The 19,491-nt window shown below is 42.1% G+C and overlaps 1 protein-coding gene across 1 annotated transcript; it reads right to left on the bottom strand.

The window, feature by feature from the left end:
* Positions 1-2,986: 2,986 nt before the first annotated feature.
* LOC121854315 lies at positions 2,987-19,284 on the bottom strand. Its single transcript, XM_042348911.1, has 4 exons — positions 19,021-19,284; positions 13,049-13,297; positions 9,059-9,257; positions 2,987-8,607 (listed from the first exon to the last, which is right to left on the bottom strand). The coding sequence occupies exons 1-4, from the start codon at positions 19,277-19,279 to the stop codon at positions 6,351-6,353; spliced, it is 2,964 nt and encodes a 987-aa protein (XP_042204845.1). The 5' UTR covers positions 19,280-19,284; the 3' UTR covers positions 2,987-6,350.
* Between the last annotated feature and the right edge of the window lie 207 nt (positions 19,285-19,491).

Raw genomic sequence — 19,491 nt, 5'->3', positions numbered from 1 at the left:
TAAGAGCGAGTGAGGGAGGAAGTTCACGAGATATACAGCGGATCACAAGTGTCGTAAAGGCTGGGTTTGATGACTGGTGTCTCGTTCTGGCTTCGTCTCGTTAGGGCACCTTGGCGAGGAAAAAAGTAGTTTGATGTTATTATTGATGTTTTTGTTGTGTGTGTGTGTGTGTGTGTGTGTGTGTGTGAGAATATAAACATACACATACCTGCATAGTCGTTTCTTAGCCTGGCTTGGGTGGAGGGCGTCTGTAAGATATCATTAAATCACTTAGTCTGCAAATATATGTTATAATTCCTTCCGAGTATTACCTGGGGCTACTGTTGTTAGTATGAGTTTTCCTTACCCCAGGCGTGAAGTATTTGACGTAAATTCTCAGTATTTTTGGCCCACCGAGGCGAATGCTCACTATGAAGATATTATTATTTTTTTTTGTATAAGTTCATGTCTGATGGGATGAGAAGAGAGGCCATACATTGTTTTTTTTTCATGTTTTCGTTTTTGTTGTTGAAATTTTTTATTATTTGTTGTTTTAATTTTGTATTATATAACAGATGTGTTTTATTCTGTTTATATTTCATTCTTTTTTTTTGTTTTTCTTCTTTTATTCTTTTTCTTTGGAGTCATATTCTTTTTTTTGTATTATTTCTTGTTATTTCTTGTGTATATATTTCTTGTTTTTGTTTCCTTGCTTATTAATTACTTTTTCTACACCATCGTTCTCCACCATCTTTCTTCTTCTCCATCACTAAACATTCTTCTCCACCACTAAACATTCTTCTCCACCGCTAAACATTCTTCACCACCACTAAACATTCTTCACCACCACTAAACATTCTTCTCCACCACTAAACATTCTTCTCCACCACTAAACATTCTTCACCACCAATAAACATTCTTCTCCACCACTAAACATTCTTCACCACCACTAAACATTCTTCACCACCACTAAACATTCTTCTCCACCACTAAACATTCTTCTCCACCACTAAACATTCTTCCGCACTCCTACAGACACATCACAAAGCAATACTCGTTAAGACTTCTTCACTGCCCCCCCCCCCAGCATATATCCCTCTCCGGTGATGATATGTTGGGCCCGTGAATACTAATTTAACCATTGATACGATCGAAGTCCTGATTACCTGAGACCTGGAAGGAAATTTTTTGAAAGTTTACCTAAATATATGTAAATAAAACACTCAATCAGCTGCTTAGGAAAATGAATTAACTTTACATTATTTTTTTTATTACTGCTGAATGTTTAATGAAGGCGAGCCAAGTCGATATATTTCAATAGGCAGAAATCTATATAACAATTTGGTTCAGATGATAATATTAGTTAGCATGAGTGATTTTTTTTTTTCAAAGGCAGGATTTAAAGGGACTGTTCTGTATGGATTATTATTTTTAACTCGCTTCTGATTGGTTGTTATATAAAGGTTTGTGTGAGGTAGTCATGTCTCTAGTGAAGGAACGGAGGTGAGAGAGTCATACCTACATATGAACGGTAATAAAGATCGTCATCATAATAAACTACTAATGACTCTCCATATAAGACTGTGCCACACGTTCATACAGTTAGGTGGGTGAGAAACTTGACTGTCAGTTCGCTGACTGGCAAAGGCATTAAACTGAGTAAAACTGATTGGATGTATTAGAGGAAATGTAATGGTGATTGGTTGAGTGGATTACTCTTGTGAAGTGAGGCAGGGAGACGAAATGGTTATGGGAGAATCTTCTAGCTCAGGCATCTATATATCTAGCCTTTACCTGTCTGTCTACACTCAGTTTTGTAAAGATACACCTGTGGTATAATTTATATAATCTCTTACATCTCCTAGTGTTTTGTATTTAGCAAACATCATCAGGACTTTCAACACAAACGACAACAATACATAAGTCCCTCCCTCCCTCCCCCCACCCCACCAACTTGTCATCATTTTCGTCAACAACAAACGCGTCCATTTCAATATAATTTTCCCCCGTGATCAAAATGCCACATAAAAGACTACAGCCCTTCCTGGTTTAATTGACAATAATATCGCTTGATTCCACGCTCACAAAAGGGCCTCATATTTCACATAATTCCAAAGCAGGGCGACTCGTGTTACAGAGGGTGAAATTTGAACTTGTCTGTCATGATACACGGGGTATAGATTGTACCAACACCGCTGCTCTTCACTATCAATATGATGACAATTAAAATACCCCATCAGCTATGCGTTGACAAATAATATCCGTATCTATCAGTCTGTGTACCAAGGGGGGTGGATGTTTGTGTGGAGTGTGGTGGATGTTTGTGTGGGGTGGTGGATGTTTGTGGTGTGGTGGATGTTTGTGTGGGGGGGGTGGTGGATGTTTGTGTGGGGGTGGTGGATGTTTGTGTGTAGGGGGACTATTGTGTGTGTGTGTGTGTGTGTGTGTGTGTGCGCTTGTAGTTGGGGAGTGGGTATAGGTATATTACAGGCTATATTAAATGACGTATATGTCTGTCTGTCAGTGTATGTGGCGATCTATCTGTCTGTTCCAGCCTTAGCTCCAAAACTGAAGTAGCTAAACACTTTACCTTCACACACACTTTATCTGGCTCCTATGGTTGTTCATCTTGGTTGCAACATTTTTTGACTGATTTTTCTGTTGCAACTTTTTTGTGTAACCTGGAAGAGTTCTGGAGGTTCCCATCCCTGCTGTATAGGTGATTTGCGTGTACCTGATACACTGTTACCTGACGTAAATGAATGACAGGCTAAAGGTATTTGACTTATTATATATGACATTGGTTTAAGAGTATTCAGTATCATTCCTCGATGTGTCAGCCATTCTTATTAGGTATGATTAATAAACAGTTTTAAATTGTATATTTGTATTTGCTTTACCTTCTTTTGTTTTTCATCTGTGGGTATCTAAATATACTTTATACTTACTTTCAGTTGAAGATGAGAACACAAACATTCAACTTCTGGCATAAATAAAACCAACTCAATCTTTTTTGTCATCATCTTTTATTGCAAAAATACTCATTCTACAAAATTACGGTACAAAAATACAGTAACATTTAGAACACGTGTAGGGGGTCGCTACATATTTTTTTTTTTTATAAATATCTTCTCGAATTTCCCTTTCAGGACACGCGGGTCTCCAAGGAAAGATATTGCCAAGTCAAGACCATCAGGCGAGCCAGGACATGATGTAAACTAATATCAGGTAATACTTGAGTCTATCCTTGTAGACGAGAAGCTTTTTCTTTTGTGTTTATCCAAATTAATTAGATATTTACAAACTTTTGATAGAACTTGTGATAATGTTATAAAGAGTCATTAACATTCTTAGAAGTGACTAGAAGATACATTGAGGTTCATCCGGGCACAGTTGACTTTTATTCTACCTTCTGTAAACAATACTCTTTATTAAGTTATCATTTAAACTCTAAGATATTGAAAAATTTTCGTTAGTGTTCACATTAAAACCTAGCTCGATTAACCCTTTCACCACGTGTCACGCACTTGCCATTTTATTCAGCTTAGGGTAACCTCCCGCAGTGAAAGGGTTAAACCATAATATTGTATATCATAATTAGGTTGAAAGTAGAAAAAATTATTTAAATATCTCCATAATATCAAAACATTCTTGGGAAACGTCCGCCATAAGAGATGCAATACTATTATGAAGACTTGGAATGAGATTTGATCCCTCAAACATCACTGAATATAAAATATCATTAAATATAAACTATTAATCTGTGAAAGAGTATCTGAGGCCATAATATGACTTAATTTCTACTAATATTAACGAAACGAAATAATTACTGGAAACATTGTGTATTGGCTCTCCTTAGTGCAGCTTATTAAGACTTATAAACCATTTACTGTTTCTGGAAATATTACAAAAGTTGTTTTAGAGACTCGGCGAACTTTGTGATGTAAATAGTACGAGTTATTGAACCTGGCTTATTGAGACATTGAATTAATGATGCTTCAACTTCATTACAAATTATATTAATGCGTTTTACTTTATTTATATATATATTTTTACTTAAGAATTTGATTAAAGGTAAATATCCTCATTAATAAAAGGTTCTTAAGAGATTAATAAATTTGTAAAGGATTTTTCTCTTTCTCTCAAGTAAGAATTTGTCTCACCGTATCTTCTCAACTATTGATTATTTTATACATATATTTTGTTTGTTAATATATTCTTGTTTTGTGTCAGGTAGAACAGTTCACCTGTATATTAGTTTAGGAGTTCCTGTGGGGCCGAGGTCACCAGGATACACCAGTGAACATACTTCATGCAGCTGTGGGCCTCTCATGGGAGCGTCACATAGACTCTATAGAATATAGCAATAGATAATTAACAGCAGATCTAGGCGAATATCTTTCAATGGCGCTTCATCTTAAGAGATAGAGTTTTTTATTTTTTTTATTCATTCCACACAATGTATAAATCTACCTTGGCAGAGTTCCATACTGTAAACACCACACTACACCCAAACATTAAAAACATCTTTCGATATGTGTTAAATACGCTTTTTTTTACAGTGTTTAAACATATTTTTTCTTATCACAATTATGGTTAGAATTTTATCGACTTTTTTATTCTCTTGTTCAGTAAAGCCACAAACTAGCCTACAGGGAACACTTTGTCCTGATGCTTTGTGCACATCACCTTTTGTGTAATATATATATATATATATATATATATATATATATATATATATATATATATATATATATATATATATATATATATATATATATATATATATATATATATATATATATATATATATATATAATTCACAAACCAACAATCAAAAGTCTTCCCAGGTCTTAATACAACAAGTGATTCTCTGACAGTGACGGTGGTGACGTATCACAGGTCCACCCCGCTACTAGAACCAGGTCCAGCGCCCTGACCTAACGTCCGCCCCGGAGCCGGAACTACAGATGAGAGTAGCGGGTTGTTAGGTGAGGTCAGAGTTTGGGGTAGATCATCATAGGTTAGGTTAGGTCACATTAGGGCTTCGATTAGGTTAGATTAGGGCTACAGATAAGGTAGATTAGGTTAAGTTAGGTTAGGTTCCTGGTCTGATTCCGGATCCGGGTATTGTTAACACCCAGAGTTTGGCACACCTGCTCCCTTAACAACTCGTCATGTTCTTAACAGCATAATGTCGACGCCATCTTGGTCTTGGTCTTCGGCATTTAAGTTGTAGGTCAGGTGAGTCAGTCAGTAGTTTCCTCGCGTTTACAGTTACGGTGGAAATCTTGTGTCATATTCTCTCACAATACTCGGGGGTTTGGTGAGGTTAAGTTAGGATAGGTTAAGGGATGTTGAAGTTAGATTAAGCTAAGTTAAGAGCTTATTGGATTTGGTTAATTTAGATAAGGTTTAGTTAGATTAGGTAAGGATTCTTAAGCTTAGGTTAGGCTTTGGTAGGTGAGGTAATTTTACGTTAGTTTTGGTCCAAGTTATGTTTGATTAGGTTTGGTATAATAAAATTAACTCACGATGCGGTTCTCTACGTGTGAGACGCCAGGTGTTGACACGGGGAGGGGGGGGGTATTAATTAGAGAGCTAAAATATCAGTATATAAGGTTAGCTACTTCACACGGGGGATCAGTAACACCACTTTCATAGGTTACAATGGTACAAGTTCACGAGACTCACCCCAAAGGCTCATACACCAGAGTCTTACAGTAACTGGAGGCGCGAGGACATATTTAGCTGGTTCACTTAACCTACGACACAAAGATAGAAACCAGATTTACGTCAAAAAAGCTGTGAAACTCTTCCCATTCTTCCAATAAAAGGATTTTTTTTTATCTTATGAATCATTGAAAATTAAGATATGTGGGAGTACCAGGCGACCATCCCAACCGTAAAGACCCCAGGCTGTGATATGGGAGAGGTCCTGTCGGATCCTGTGCGGCTATGAATTTGATCCGAAATATACGGAGAGGCAGGGAATCGCATCCTCCCCAAGTGTGTAAGGCATGGCGACTGGTAGTATGTAGAAATATCACCACTACTCTCACAAACGTCTAGGGGGTGGGTTATGATCGTGGGTGTACAAAGTGTTCAACTACCTAGAAATTCTCTCTCACTCGCTCTCTCTCTCACACTCACTACGGGTTATTTGTAAACAAAACCAAAAATATATATAAGTATTTACAAAGTGTAAGAACCATCCTAGAACCCTCGTGGAAACAAGTTATACAAAACTGGATATAAAAATTAGCCATGACAAGACGGCCAGTTGTAGTAAATGGAGGAAGGGGAGGAAGAGGAGTCTGGGAGTTGAGGAGGTAATATCCTGTTTGTGTCACTGACTCTTCCCGACAACCTCAGTAAATGTTTTCCTTGTGGAAGTTCAGTGGAAGAATGACTTCCCGAGTCATCAATCTCTGGGCCTCCTTCTTCTTCTTCCTCTTAACTTTGCCTCGCTGGTAGATCCTGACGGCGACGAGGGCGGAGGCGAAGACCAGCAAGCAGACGAGAAGAGCCACAGCCCCGAGGATCAGGTAGAGCCAAGGGACGGTGAAGTAGAGGCAAGTGGTACGTAGCTCGTCAGCGCCGGACGGGCAGTGCTTCACCCCGTCACACCACAACTCAGGGCTGATACAAGCGTCCAGCTCAGGGCACTGGTGAGGGCAAGAGGCCCCTGTGTTGTGACCACGCCCTCCCGCACTCTTGAGGGACTCTAGAGCCGATGGGCGAGGCTCCCGACGCACCTCCAGCCAGGTGAGCTTATACTTGGCCGGCTCCCTGGACAAGAAGCGGATGATGAGGCTGTCAGGGCGGGGCTCCGTTAGGTCTAGCGCCGAATTCCAGCCAGATGAGAATATGTCCACACTGTCGGTGCCGCTGGTCTCCGGGCACACGGCCTTGATGGGCCTGGCGGTGTGACTGCCGTACACCACCACCCTGTTCTCCGTGGAGCAGCGCTGGCTGGAGGCGTGGTAGCCGGGGATATTCAGGTACAGATGGCTGTGTTCCCGGGCCACGATCTTCCACGGGTATTCAATACAGTCTGCGAAGCCATCATCACTCCGTATCGTAATCGACCCTGTCGACCCGTTGAGGATCCGCTCATCCGTACACTCTCTCGTCTTGATGAACTGGTATTCTGCATCAAAGAAGAAATCTTTGAAGTCCTGACTCCAGTTCATTTCCTTGACAGCAAACTTGAGCTGGACAAGACGTGTGTGGCTGACGAAAGTTGAGGGTGTGACTCCCGCGTCACACATACAGCCAAGTGGGAGGCGAGTGTGGCCCCATGGCTCCTCCCACACCTCCAGCACCGCTGAGCCAGGCAGACGTGCGATGCATTCGTAAAGATTCGATTGGAAGTTGTGGACCGTCTTGCACATGTTGCCACGAAATCCCACGCTTGTGATTTTCAGTTTTATCGCCTCACCCGGCAAAGTCTGGAAGGTGTATTTACAAGAGAGGGAAGATTTGCCTCCACGACCATATAGAAACACGTTTTTAGGAGAGCTAAAATGTCCTTTGTTGTCCTGAGCACTGGTAAACACGCGGTCACAGTCACTACCAGACTCCTTCCCAGGCTGATACAAACTCACAAACTCATACTGAATGACGTAGTTGTGTGGGAAAAGGCTGGTACCCTCCGTGAACTCCTGTGTGATAAAGAGAGAAGTTCCCGTGGACAGGAAGCTCTCCTTCAGCGTGCACGGGTGGCTCACTGTCCCCTTCTGGCGTGACCTCACGCATATCGGCGGCAGCAGATCATCACAGTATTCTCCCATTAAAGTCGAGATTTCTGACTTGTTATCGGATAACGTAGTTCCGTCATAGATAGCAAGGCGATTGCGACACGGTATGTAGTTCATCATAACCTCTTTCTGCCGTGCCCTGTGATATTTTGTAAAATATATCCAAACGACCTCGTTCCTCCGCCCCTGAAACTCGTAGGAGCAGGAGGCATTAGCCGGAAGAGCGTATATTGGGCTGGACACAACACCGGCACTACCGTCGAAGCTCTTGATGATCTGAGCACACGGCGCACTGTTTACACGGCTTGGGTTCTGTTTCATGAACAACACATGAGCCTCCAGTTCAAAGCCAGTCACTAAGTTGGAGAAATGCTTCATCTTGCCGGAGATGGCAGTCTGGAACACTACCAACATCTCTGGCCCGCTCGAGGTAATATTGGGGATGGTGGCTGTCCCACACATCTTGGCCAGAAGCGGCGCCTTCATGGACCCGCCGTCGTACACCAGCAGGTAGTCCTCAGGGGATTGGCACTCATCATCCTGCCACAGGTGTGACTCTGGGGACACTTGGCTCCCGGGTTTCTGACGACCCACCTGAACCAGGCGGTCATTTTCCTGTCTGAGAGTCACCACAGGCAGTAGGTCAGGGGATGGCGCAGGAAGGGCCTTGACCAGGTAGTAGCAGGTCACGTTACGGGGATACAGCCCGGGGAAGTTGGGCGACTGGAGGCGACACCGCCGGGCCCGGCACCCCTGGAAGACTCGGCTACACGCGCTGTTACCTACCGGTTCCCCACGGTACTTCGCGAGGCTGCCCCCGCGGCCGTACCTCACTATGGCCCGCTCACGGCGCAAAAACTTGTACCTGCAAGAACACCAAGATACTGGGGGTTAGTGGCTGTGTGTTACCTGCTGAGGAGAATATTGTGTAATTAGTCTCTCTCTCTCTCTCTCTCTCTCTCTCTCTCTCTCTCTCTCTCTCTCTCTCTTGCCATTTAACTTCCTCATGAATTTATCTACTTAACACTTATTTAAGCCATAACTTACAGCACACACAACCAATAACGTTATCGTGGACTCACCTGGCGGCGGTGATTTGTCTAATTTAAAAATCAACCTTCTTGGTTCATTCACATTAACCTTGAACTATTAAGAGAATTAGTACAAGATCCAGAGCTCCAGGGAACCGTCCAACCCTTGAATGGCTGTATCGAGATCCTCCCTCAGCCGACTCTACCACTCCAACTTGAATTCAATCAAATTTGTTGTACTGACTTGAACTTGAACATTAATTAAACGCTCTAAGACACACTTACTTAATCTTGAACTTAAGGGGGTTGTCGAAGTACTCCCCCTGTGTGGTGGAGGCGGCGTGGAGGGTAACGCTCACTGTGTCCGAATCGCTGTAGTACACATTAAGGCCGCTACCCTCCCCACACCACTTCCCTCCCCGCACCGGCAACTTGGGCTCCTCAATGCTGACGTGATCTCCTGTACACCCAACCACACGACCTTCTGTGTAGTGGAGGAAAGTGGAGTTAGAATAAATTGGGGGATTAGCAGTGATGTGGAACATGGGAAGTAGAGTAAGTAGAGAGAGGAAATAGGAGAAAATGACATTGGTTGTCATGGGTCATAGGGGAAAATGGGGTTAGTTATTATGATTATTATTAATGCAATATTTTGACATAATACACATACGCCTTTACAGATATCTCTCTTTATTCTCTTTCTCTAATATATATATATATATATATATATATATATATATATATATATATATATATATATATATATATATATATATATATATATATATATATATATATATATATATATATATATATATATACAGTACACACACTATGAACCTGGTGGTAGTCGTGAATGCTGACAATATCAGGACAACCACAAGGGCTGCCACACAGTAACTACCACCACAACAAACTAAACGACCTTAAATTGCCTCATTAGCGAGAGTCGGGGCGAGATAAACGGCACAAGAGGAGGCCATGAAGACCTTAGTGTTTTGTAGGAGGACCTGACACTGGCACCTAGGAGGACCTGACCTGACACTGGCACCCTAAGAGGACCTGACCTGGCACTATAATCTCTGTGGAGACGTGACCAGGCTCTGTATACTCTTTCTAGGACCTGACCTGACCTGGCACTGTACACTGTGGAGAACCTGATCTGGCACTGTACACTCTGTGGAGAACCTGACTTGGCACTGGCACCCTGGGAAGACTTAACGAGACGCTGTTGGTGGTGATGGTAGCAGTAATGGTAGTGGTGGTGATGGTAGTTGTAATGGTAATGGTGGTGATGGTAGTAGTAATGGTAGTGGTGGTGATGATAGTAGTAATGGTAGTGGTGGTGATGGTAGTAGTAATGGTAGTGGTGGTGATGGTAGCAGTAATGGTAATGGTGGTGATGGTAGTAGTAATGGTAATGGTGGTGATGGTAGTAGTAATGGTAATGGTGGTGAGGGGAGGATAACTCTAGAAAGAAAAAAAAGAGAGCGAGACAGAGACAGACAAAGAAAGATGGAGAGAGAGAAAGAGAAAATAAAGATATTAAGATAGAGAAAAAGAGAGATAAAAGATAAAGAGAAACAAAACACAGTAAAAAAAAAAAAGGTGAGATAACGAAGAAAAATTTGAAGTTCGGATGTTGAAACGAGGAGAGAAAAATACACGAAGGAAAGACAAAGAAATAACTAATAAATGAGAAACAGATAGAGGACAAAATAGACATTAAGACATACTCCTTAACATAAAGACATATATAAACGTATAATATTAATGTATATCCTTAAATATCTCGTAATTCCAAGGGATATGTCCAAGTATGTCTATTTTATGGCTTCTAATACTAAATTCCCGAAACTAATACCAAATACTCATTACCAGGCTCCCATCAGCATAACTCCCTTGCAACTAACGTGAGTCCTTGATCTTAAGGGGCGGACAGTCGGGATATTACACGGGCGGTCATGTCGGACAAGACGTTACTGCTTTTGGGAGTGGTGGTGGTGAGTGTGTGAGGGAGGGTGTGGGGGTGAGAGAGAACGAGAGAGAGAGAGAGAGAGAAAGAGAAGGGGTGGTGTGGTAGGTGAAGGAGAGAGAGGAAGGAGGAATGTTTCTCTGTGCGTGTGTGTGCTTTCAACATTCCATTTATTTTATTTTTTTTTTATTATCGACGAAGAAGAACCATAAAACTCCATTAAATATATCGAGACACCCTTTGGGCCTCGGGCGAATTCACTTCCTACACTAAGGTTCTATTGAATTAGTAGAAGAGTTACGCCTGTAGTATGAACATTACTATCCGTCTCTGGAGGTATCTGCCCGCGATCACGCTATCAGGAAAACTTTGGAAAGCACGTCATATCTTACACGGAGAAGGCTTTAATAGTTAGGTAATGACCCCAGCCTGGCGGGTCCTGAAAATGGGATGCGACAGGAATTTGGCGGCAACGGGGGACAGCACTTTTAATGAAACTTTCACTCCCAGGGAATTTGTCTCTGAAAATTGGAGAGGCAAAGTGTCTCTTGTTGTGGGTTCATAGTGGTGGTGGTGGTGATGATAGTGGTAGGTGGTAGGTGGTGGTGGGTGGGTGGTGGTGATAGTGGTAGGTGGTGGTGATAGTGGCAGTGAGGATAGTGGTGGGCGGTGGTAATGAGGGGTGGTGCTGGTGATGGTGAGGATAGTAAGAGTGGTAGTTGGTGGTGCTGAGGATAGTGAAGATGAGAGATGTCTGTGTGTATTGGTTGGTAATGGGTGAGGATGCCAACGAAGATTGTGGTAGTGGTGGTAGATGGGATGCTTGTAGAGGTTGTAGGTGATGAGAATGATTGGAAGGGGATGGTAGTTAATGTGGTTGTTGGTGATGATGATGAATGGATGATTGTTGTGGTGATGATGTTGGTGGTGATGGTGGTGGTGGTGGTGGTGGTGGTGGTGGTGGTGGTGGTGATGATGATGTTGGTGGTGGTGGTGGTGGTGGTGGTGGTGTGGTGGTGGTGGTGGTGGTGGTGGTGGTGGGTGATGATGATGTGGTGGTGGTGGTGGTGGTGGTGGGGGTAGTGATGATGATGTTGGTGGTGGTGGTGGTGGTGGTGGTAGGTGGTGATGATGTTGGTGGTGGTGGTGGTGGTGGTGGTGGGGGTAGTGGTGGTGATGATGTTGGTGGTGGGTGGTGGGGTAGTGGTATGATGTTGGTGGTGGTGATGATGTTGGTGGTGGTGGTGGTGATAATAGAATGGTCATGGTCGTAGTATAGTGACAAAACCCCACTAACTATCACCATAAAACTTAAACACACACCTCCCCAAGTTACTCTATCCTATCCTATCCTCCATGTCAAGGCTTCACTCCCTACATTCCTATATAGCAACGTCTCCTATAATTTTAGCCTTCCCAAATAACATTACATTCTAGGTCACCACTACCCCTCTCCGCCCCTCCTCGCCCATCCCCGCCCCTCCTCCCTCCTCCCCGTCCCTCCTCACCCCCTCCCCGCCCTCCCTCCTCCAGAAGACCTAACCAAGAGGATCCACAACTGGCGTCTTTACAAGGACTCATGGCTGCCTTTGAGCTATACGACCTCCTTAACTTGTAAACTAGTATTACTGTTTACATCTCAACAAACCTGTATCTCCGGCAACTTCCTCGATTCGTCACTTTGTTTTAATCCGTTTTATCTCTCGGTTACAAAACTGATCTCCTTCAAGTTCTTAGAGATCATATGTTTGTTTTTCTACGTCCGGTTTTCTTAATGCTAATAAGGCGTAGGCGTGACTTGGTTAATATCTAGCCATCTTTCTGCTTAGAATTTACAATCCTAGCCATCCTTCTAGGTAGAAATCACAGTCCTAGCCATCCCTAGCCATCCTTCTAGGTAGAAATCACAGTCCTAGCCATCCCTAGCCATCCTCTCTAGCTAATGGTTTCCTTGATCTCGTGAGTGCACATCTCTGGGGTGTTTGCTCAAACTTGTTCATTACTGCTGGCAACACTCCCTCGGTTTCTCTAAAAGATTCCCAGTTTTTTCTTTTTCTTGGTTTTATATTTATTTTTTTCGTTTTTTATGGATATGCAATATTTTTTTTTCGGTGTTATTTCTGGATATTTTTTTTTTCTGTTTGGAATCTTAAAAAAGACTATAGACTCTAGGTCTTTTGTAAATGTGTGTGTGTGTGTGTGTGTGTGTGTGTCTCTATCTCATCTTGCCTTTACACACACACACACTCTCTCTCTCTCTCTCTCTCTCTCTCCTCATCTTCATCATCTTCCTCACTCACCTTCAGTAACCTCGTCGTTGAAATGCCCGACGTGGAACTCAGAGAAGGTGACTTGGATGATGTCCCCGTGAGTTCTGCCGATGGCGGTGAAGGTGAGGATGCATTTGAACCCATCAGAAAGTGAGGTGCTCCCCAGAAGGATCAGCGGGTTGGAAGCAGCTGGTGGTGGTCCTGCGCGGGATGCTGGAGGAGCCGGTACTTCTAGTTGGTATGTGTGGTCCACGTAACCGTAGAAGGTCCGATTACACACTGAATGGGGGAGAGAATGAGAGGGAATGAGTGGGTGGTTGAGTACGGTGGGTGGGGGAGTAGAGTGAGTGAGTGGGGTGGGTGGGTGGGTGAGGTAGGGAAATGGAGGAGTAAGAGGGAGGGACGGGGAGAGAGCGGGTAGAAGTGAGTGTGTGAGGGAGGAAGATTCAGCGAGAAATAGAGAGATACAAGAAGTGCGTTGGTGAGACCGAAGAGGGAGGTACGGAGGGGAGGGGATGATAGGAGAGGAGGAAGAAAGAGTGATAAAGAGAGAGAGAGAGAAGAGGGGAATAGAGAGGGAAAAAAAGGATTTCGTGGGATTAACCGGATATCCAGATTAAATCTTTAAAAGAATATAAGACAGGTTGCTATAGAGACATTTATATATACACATAAATATATACCGTGTGTGTGTGTGTGTGTGTGTGTGTGTAGACTCGAGGAATGATGTAAACAATGCAAAAAATATAATAAAAAAAATCAAATTAAAAACTAAAATAAAAAACTTCAAATGCCACTTATCCAAAAAACACAAGATTAAAAAGGTTAGAAAAACTACGGTACTTCCATCTCACTATTGTTTGTCCACCGAGAGTCTCAAGAAACTGGGAATAACTTCAATTTGGAAGTTTGTAAAAGTCTGTATCCAATGTCTAGGGAAGTCAGAACCTGACTACTGAGGAGGAAAAGGAGAGGGAGTCCACTGTGGTATGCAAATGATTGTTGCTAAGCTTCATCTGCCCAGCTGTTTGTCTTCCTTGTAAAAAAGAGAGAGAGAGAGAGAGAGGAGAGAGAGAGAGAGAGAGAGAGAGAGAGAGAGAGAGAGGATGGTATAAGGGAAAAGCAAACAGGGAGAAAAAGAAGAAGTCAACAAGAATATTATGACAAATATTAGTAATAATAGTAATAAGAATGATAATGATAGTAGCAACAACAACACCAATAATAATAACAATAATAACAGCTGTAAAACCACCACCACCACCAACAACAACAACAGCAACAACAACAACAACAACAACAACAGGCCCGCCATCAAAGCGGCAGAAAACTTAATGTCTTGGAGTCCTCACTTACCCTCATCTGCATATAGACTAATTTACATATTTTATAACCGAGGCAGCAACATATTTTCAACTTAATATTCAAGGTTAAGTCAGGCCAATAAAGTGAGACTTAGTTTATAACACGTAGTGAAGGTTTTACGTTTCTTAATAGGTAATAACAAGTACATTATGAAGAAAGAGGTAGATGGAACACAGATGATAAAAGAGAATAAAAGAGAGAAGGGGGAATAATTATAGCTGAGGAAAATTATTGCATGTATGACTCCCGAATGATAGAGAGATATAATGAGTCTCGTGATCTCGTGAGGCTTAAGGGACGGAGAGACTCATTTGTCATTTCGTCATAGTGTGTATGTTTGTGTTTATGGGGCAGGGAGGGTATAAAGGGAGAGTGTGGGGAGAAAGGGAGAGAAAGAGAAAGGGAGAGGCTGCAAGAAAATGAGAGGGAGATATATATATAGAAAAACAGAGTTAATACAGACAGATGTACAGAGAGACAGAGAGTGAGAGGTGGCAGGCAGACAGATAAACAGACGTACACACAGACAGAGGACAGACAGACAGACAGACAAATCAAAAATAATAAATTCTAAATGTTCCTGATGTTCAAGCAACTCTCTTTCCTTTGTGTCTCACGTAAACCAATTATACACGATTCAGGCCTCCTCTTACCAGCAGATTGTGAGCTAAGACCATCTCAGAGTCGACGCTTTTTACCATATAATTGAGATAATTTTATATTGTCTCAGAACATCAGTTAAAGATTGTATCAATACAGGCTGGTAAGTTGTGTTACTCCATCTTTGTATCGGGGTCTACGTGGAACCAGATAGATAGATAGATAGATAGATAGATAATTGACTTAAGATTTAGTGTTACGGGCGTGTGTGTGGGCAGGCGTGGGTGTGTGCGGGCGCGTGGGTGTAGGTGCGCGTGAGTATGGACGGGCGTGGGTGTGGTGTGAGCGGGCGTGGATGCAGACTGGCGTGGGTGCGAGTGGGCGTCGGTGCAAGCGGGAGTAGATGTTGACGGGCGTGGGTGGGGGCAGGCGTGGGTGCGGGCTAGAGTGGGAGTGGGTGTGCATGGGGGTGTGTAGGTATGCGAGGGTGAGCATGGGCAGACGTAGATGCGGGCAAGCGTGGGTGTGGGTGGGCTTGAAATAATCAGTAAAGAGCCACGGGACTCTCTGAATATATTTGACTCACGAATGACGCAGAGAAGAGCCACCAGAGTGAGAGTGCTGGGGGGGATGAGGGTAAGGGAGAACAGGAGATGAATATAGAGAAGAGGGTGTGTGTGTGTGTGTGTGTGTGTGTGTGTGTGTGTGTGTGTGTGTGTGTGAGGAAAATAGGGAAAGAGAATGAAAGAAATATGTAAATGGGGAGAAAATAAAGAATGGGAAGATAAAGAATGGGGAGATATATATAAAACTGGGAGAATATGAAGAATGGGGAGAAGATGTAGAATAGAAGGTGGAGGCAGCATGGGTTATGAGGGCGAGAGATTTATGAGGTAGAGTTTTTATAGGCCTCGGGTGCGGCTGTGTAAGTCCTGGAAGGAGGTTGGGCAGGAGGAGGAGGAGGAGGGAGAGGCTGGGCAGGAGGAGGAGGAGGAGGCTGGGCAGGAGGAGGAGGAGGCTGGGTGAGGAGTAGGGAGGCTGGGCAGGAGGAGGAGGAGGAGGCTGGGCATGAGGAGGAGGAGGCTGGGCAAGAGGAGGAGGAGGAGGCTGTGAAATGCGAGAGAGCAAGAGGTAAACTTTGGGACAGATAAAAATAAAGAAGATATACGAACACAATAAATAAGCCAAATATTAAAAATAAAATTTGAAAAAAAAAACTGAATTATAAAAACACAAGGGAGAGAAAAGAAATGCAGTATAATAACGAATAAAGACGAGGGGGGAAGAAACAAAAGACGATAATAAAGATGAAGTTCGATACAGGATTGAAAGATGAGGACTGAGGCAGAAAACTGAAGGACCGTGTAATGAGGTAGGGGGGGGGGTGAGGAGGAAGAGCGAGCGAGATATGGGTGGTGAAGAGAAGGAAGAAAAAGAATAGGAGGAGAAAACATTATACGGAATTACCAAAATAGAAATCTAGAGATAAATTTGAAGAGTATAATAAAGAAAGCAAAAGAGAAACTTGGCGAAAAAAGTATAAAAAAGCAAACCAGAATATATAGTTTGAGAAAATTGGAAAGAAAGTATCCAGAATAAGAAAGTGCTTGAGAAAGTTGAAGAAAGTGTATTGTAAAAAAAGAAAGCAAAAGAGAAAGTTTGAGAGAAAGTATCCAAAAAAGAAAGCCCGAGAGAAAGTTGGAGAGAAAACGGAGTCAGCAGTCTCCAAGCGTGTTCCCTCTGGTGTGGGGACGTGGGAGATCGATACCCAATATCACCAGATTCTCAAACACTTCATTTTAATTTCAAACTTCTGAATAGATTCTGAGCGGTGGTGGGAAATATTTCTCACCGTCCACAGAGAGAGAGAAAAAAATGAGAAAGAGAGAGTGCAAGAGTGTGAGAGAGAGAGAGAGAGAGTGGAGAAGAGAGACCGAGACAGTTCTTACACTCTCTCTCTCTCTCTCTCTCTCTCTCTTATATATTATGAAACACCACATCGGGTTATCAGCTGCACGTGAACACACTAACTTTTGTACCATTATTGCCTCTCGTAGTGGCTCAGGGAAGATGTCTCAACGCAGAGACATAAAATTATCTAAACTACCTATGAGAGATAATGCAAACAACTCGCGATACATAGGGAAACGCAAATAATCCGTGAGACAAAAATTTTAAAGAAAACGAGATATAAATAATGTAAACAGCTCGTGAGACATAAAATACTGTAAACAACCCGTGAGACATAAAATACTGTAAGCAACCCGTGAGACATAAAATACTGTAAACAACCCGTGAGACATAAAATACTGTAAACAACCCGTGAGACATAAAATACTGTAAACAACCCGTGAGACATAAAATACTGTAAACAACCCGTGAGACATAAAATGCAAAGATCAAGACATAGAAATAATTAAACCAGGGATAAAGACATAAACAAAAGGCCGGAACAACAAAATACATAAAGTAACTCAGAAAACATATGAACTACCACCACAAAAAAAAGGAAAAACATGAGGAAAGTTGAGGCATAAAATATGAATGAGCTCGGGGCCATAAAACATGGGAATAATCACATCAAGGTAGCGTGCGAGAGCTTAACCAAAGGCCCATAGGGAGTAGACGTTCAGGTGTTGGGTGATGTATGTATGTATGTATGTATGTATGTGTGTGTGTGTGTGTGTGTGTGTGTGTGTGTGTGTGTGTGTGTGTGTGCTCACAAGAAACATATGTAAATATTTTCTCTTCTCTCTCTTTTTTTCTTTCATTGTTTTCTATCTCTCTGTCTCTTTGTTTATTTGCCTATAGTTATTGACATTATCTCTCACTTACATATTCAGCCCAAGAAATATATTCCTCTACGCTTAAATCTATATACCGAAATATATTGTGAACTGTCAGGTTGATTCCTATGTAAATTTAAATAGAAAATTCCTTTATATATAAAAAAAACTTGATTGATAATTCAACTAGAGGATGAAGAAGAGCTTAACTGCCTTGTAACCCAATTGATGAATGGCGCTGATGCTCGTGAATAGCCAATCAGCGTCGACTGGAACTTGAATATAGAAAAATGTTGTCCAGTCCGCCTCGCTGTGTTACACCCACCTCCGACTCTCTAGTACTCGTGGATTTAACTATAGATGTACTTTTAGTATATATATATATATATATATATATATATATATATATATATATATATATATATATATATATATATATATATATATATATATATATATATATATATATATATATATATTTATTTATTTATTTATTTATTTACATATCTATACACATTCCCAAATAACTTCTAATATTATTATTACTCTTTTTTTTCTCTCCAGGAACTACAACAACTGCAATAGAAACTCGTCCATGTGTGTCAACTGGGAAAAAAATCTTATTCATTTCTTCTCCAAAAGCTCTTAGGAAAAAAAAGTTGTGCCGGGATCTTGAGGAGTACTAGAAGCTGTCACGTGGAACTGGGTCCTCGTCGGGAGTTTGAGGGAGTTAGTGGTTATATCGGAGTAATGGTCATGTGGAGGTGGATGACTGGTAGTGGAGGTGGTTGGCTGGCCTTGTGGAGGAGGTGGTGGAGTTGGCTGGGTCTAGCGGTGGAGGAGGGAGGGAGGAATGGAGATTGCTGGGTCTGGTGGAGGAGATGGAGGGTGTGATGGAGTTGGATGACTGGTGGTGAAGGTGGCTGGACCTAGTGGTGGAGGAGTGAGGGAGTGATGGAGGTGACTAATTGACCTTGTGGTGAGGAAGAGGGAGAGAAAGCGTGTTGGAGAAATTGGTGAAAAAAGTTTGAGATTTTGATAGGTTTTTGGTAGTATGGTTGAGTGAACACAAGACTTGAAGACTCAACATAAAGAAATGGATTAAAACTTGTGATTAATGAGTGAAAAAAGAGACACAGATTGAGAAAGATAGAAAGTGATAAAGAGAGATAGGGAACAAGTAAAGAAAGATAGACATATAAAGATAAAAGATACTATTAAGTTACAGATAAAAAAATAAATATTTCTCACCTGAACAGCCTGGAGGTTCATCAGAATAGTCTGTACAGTGAGCCACACCATCACAGAAATGGCTGAGTGAGACACATCCTCCACCGTCCTCACAAGAATACTCGGAGATGTCACAAGCGGAGGCCCCAGCGCTCACCACCCCCAGCAGGAGGAGAGGACCTGTGGGACCTCCTGCCAGCACTACCAACATCACCACCACCAGGAACTGTACCACGGGGGCCTCACCTCCCCGTCGACCTCTCTCTCTGACACTTCCCATCTTCACCACTGTAAACAACAAGACAACAAGATTAAGTTAGTTTAGTGTTGTTAATTACATGAATAATGAATAAAGGAACGAGTTAATATTTTTACTTTGCCAATTTTTCATATTCTATTTCATAAACATATTTTATTACTCCATCATAATACACCTTTTAGCATAAACAATAAACACGTGCTGAAAATTCTACTATAATAACAGTAATAACG

Source organism: Homarus americanus, unplaced genomic scaffold (assembly GCF_018991925.1).
Source record: "Homarus americanus isolate GMGI-L3 unplaced genomic scaffold, GMGI_Hamer_2.0 scaffold54443, whole genome shotgun sequence".
In the NCBI taxonomy this organism is placed as follows: domain Eukaryota; kingdom Metazoa; phylum Arthropoda; class Malacostraca; order Decapoda; family Nephropidae; genus Homarus; species Homarus americanus.
This window is presented reverse-complemented; position numbering and strand designations above follow the sequence as displayed.

What these genes read in the sequence shown, in the direction of transcription:
- LOC121854315 (XM_042348911.1), bottom strand. Translation starts at nt 19,279, where the DNA reads ATGGGAAGTGTCAGAGAGAGAGGTCGACGGGGAGGTGAGGCCCCCGTG. An exon ending in CAACGACGAGGTTACTGAAG is followed by an intron (nt 9,258 to 13,048) that starts GTGAGTGAGGAA and finishes TCCACTACACAG; the next exon opens with AAGGTCGTGTGGTTGGGTGT. An exon ending in CCCCTTAAGTTCAAGATTAA is followed by an intron (nt 8,608 to 9,058) that starts GTAAGTGTGTCT and finishes GTGTTCTTGCAG; the next exon opens with GTACAAGTTTTTGCGCCGTG.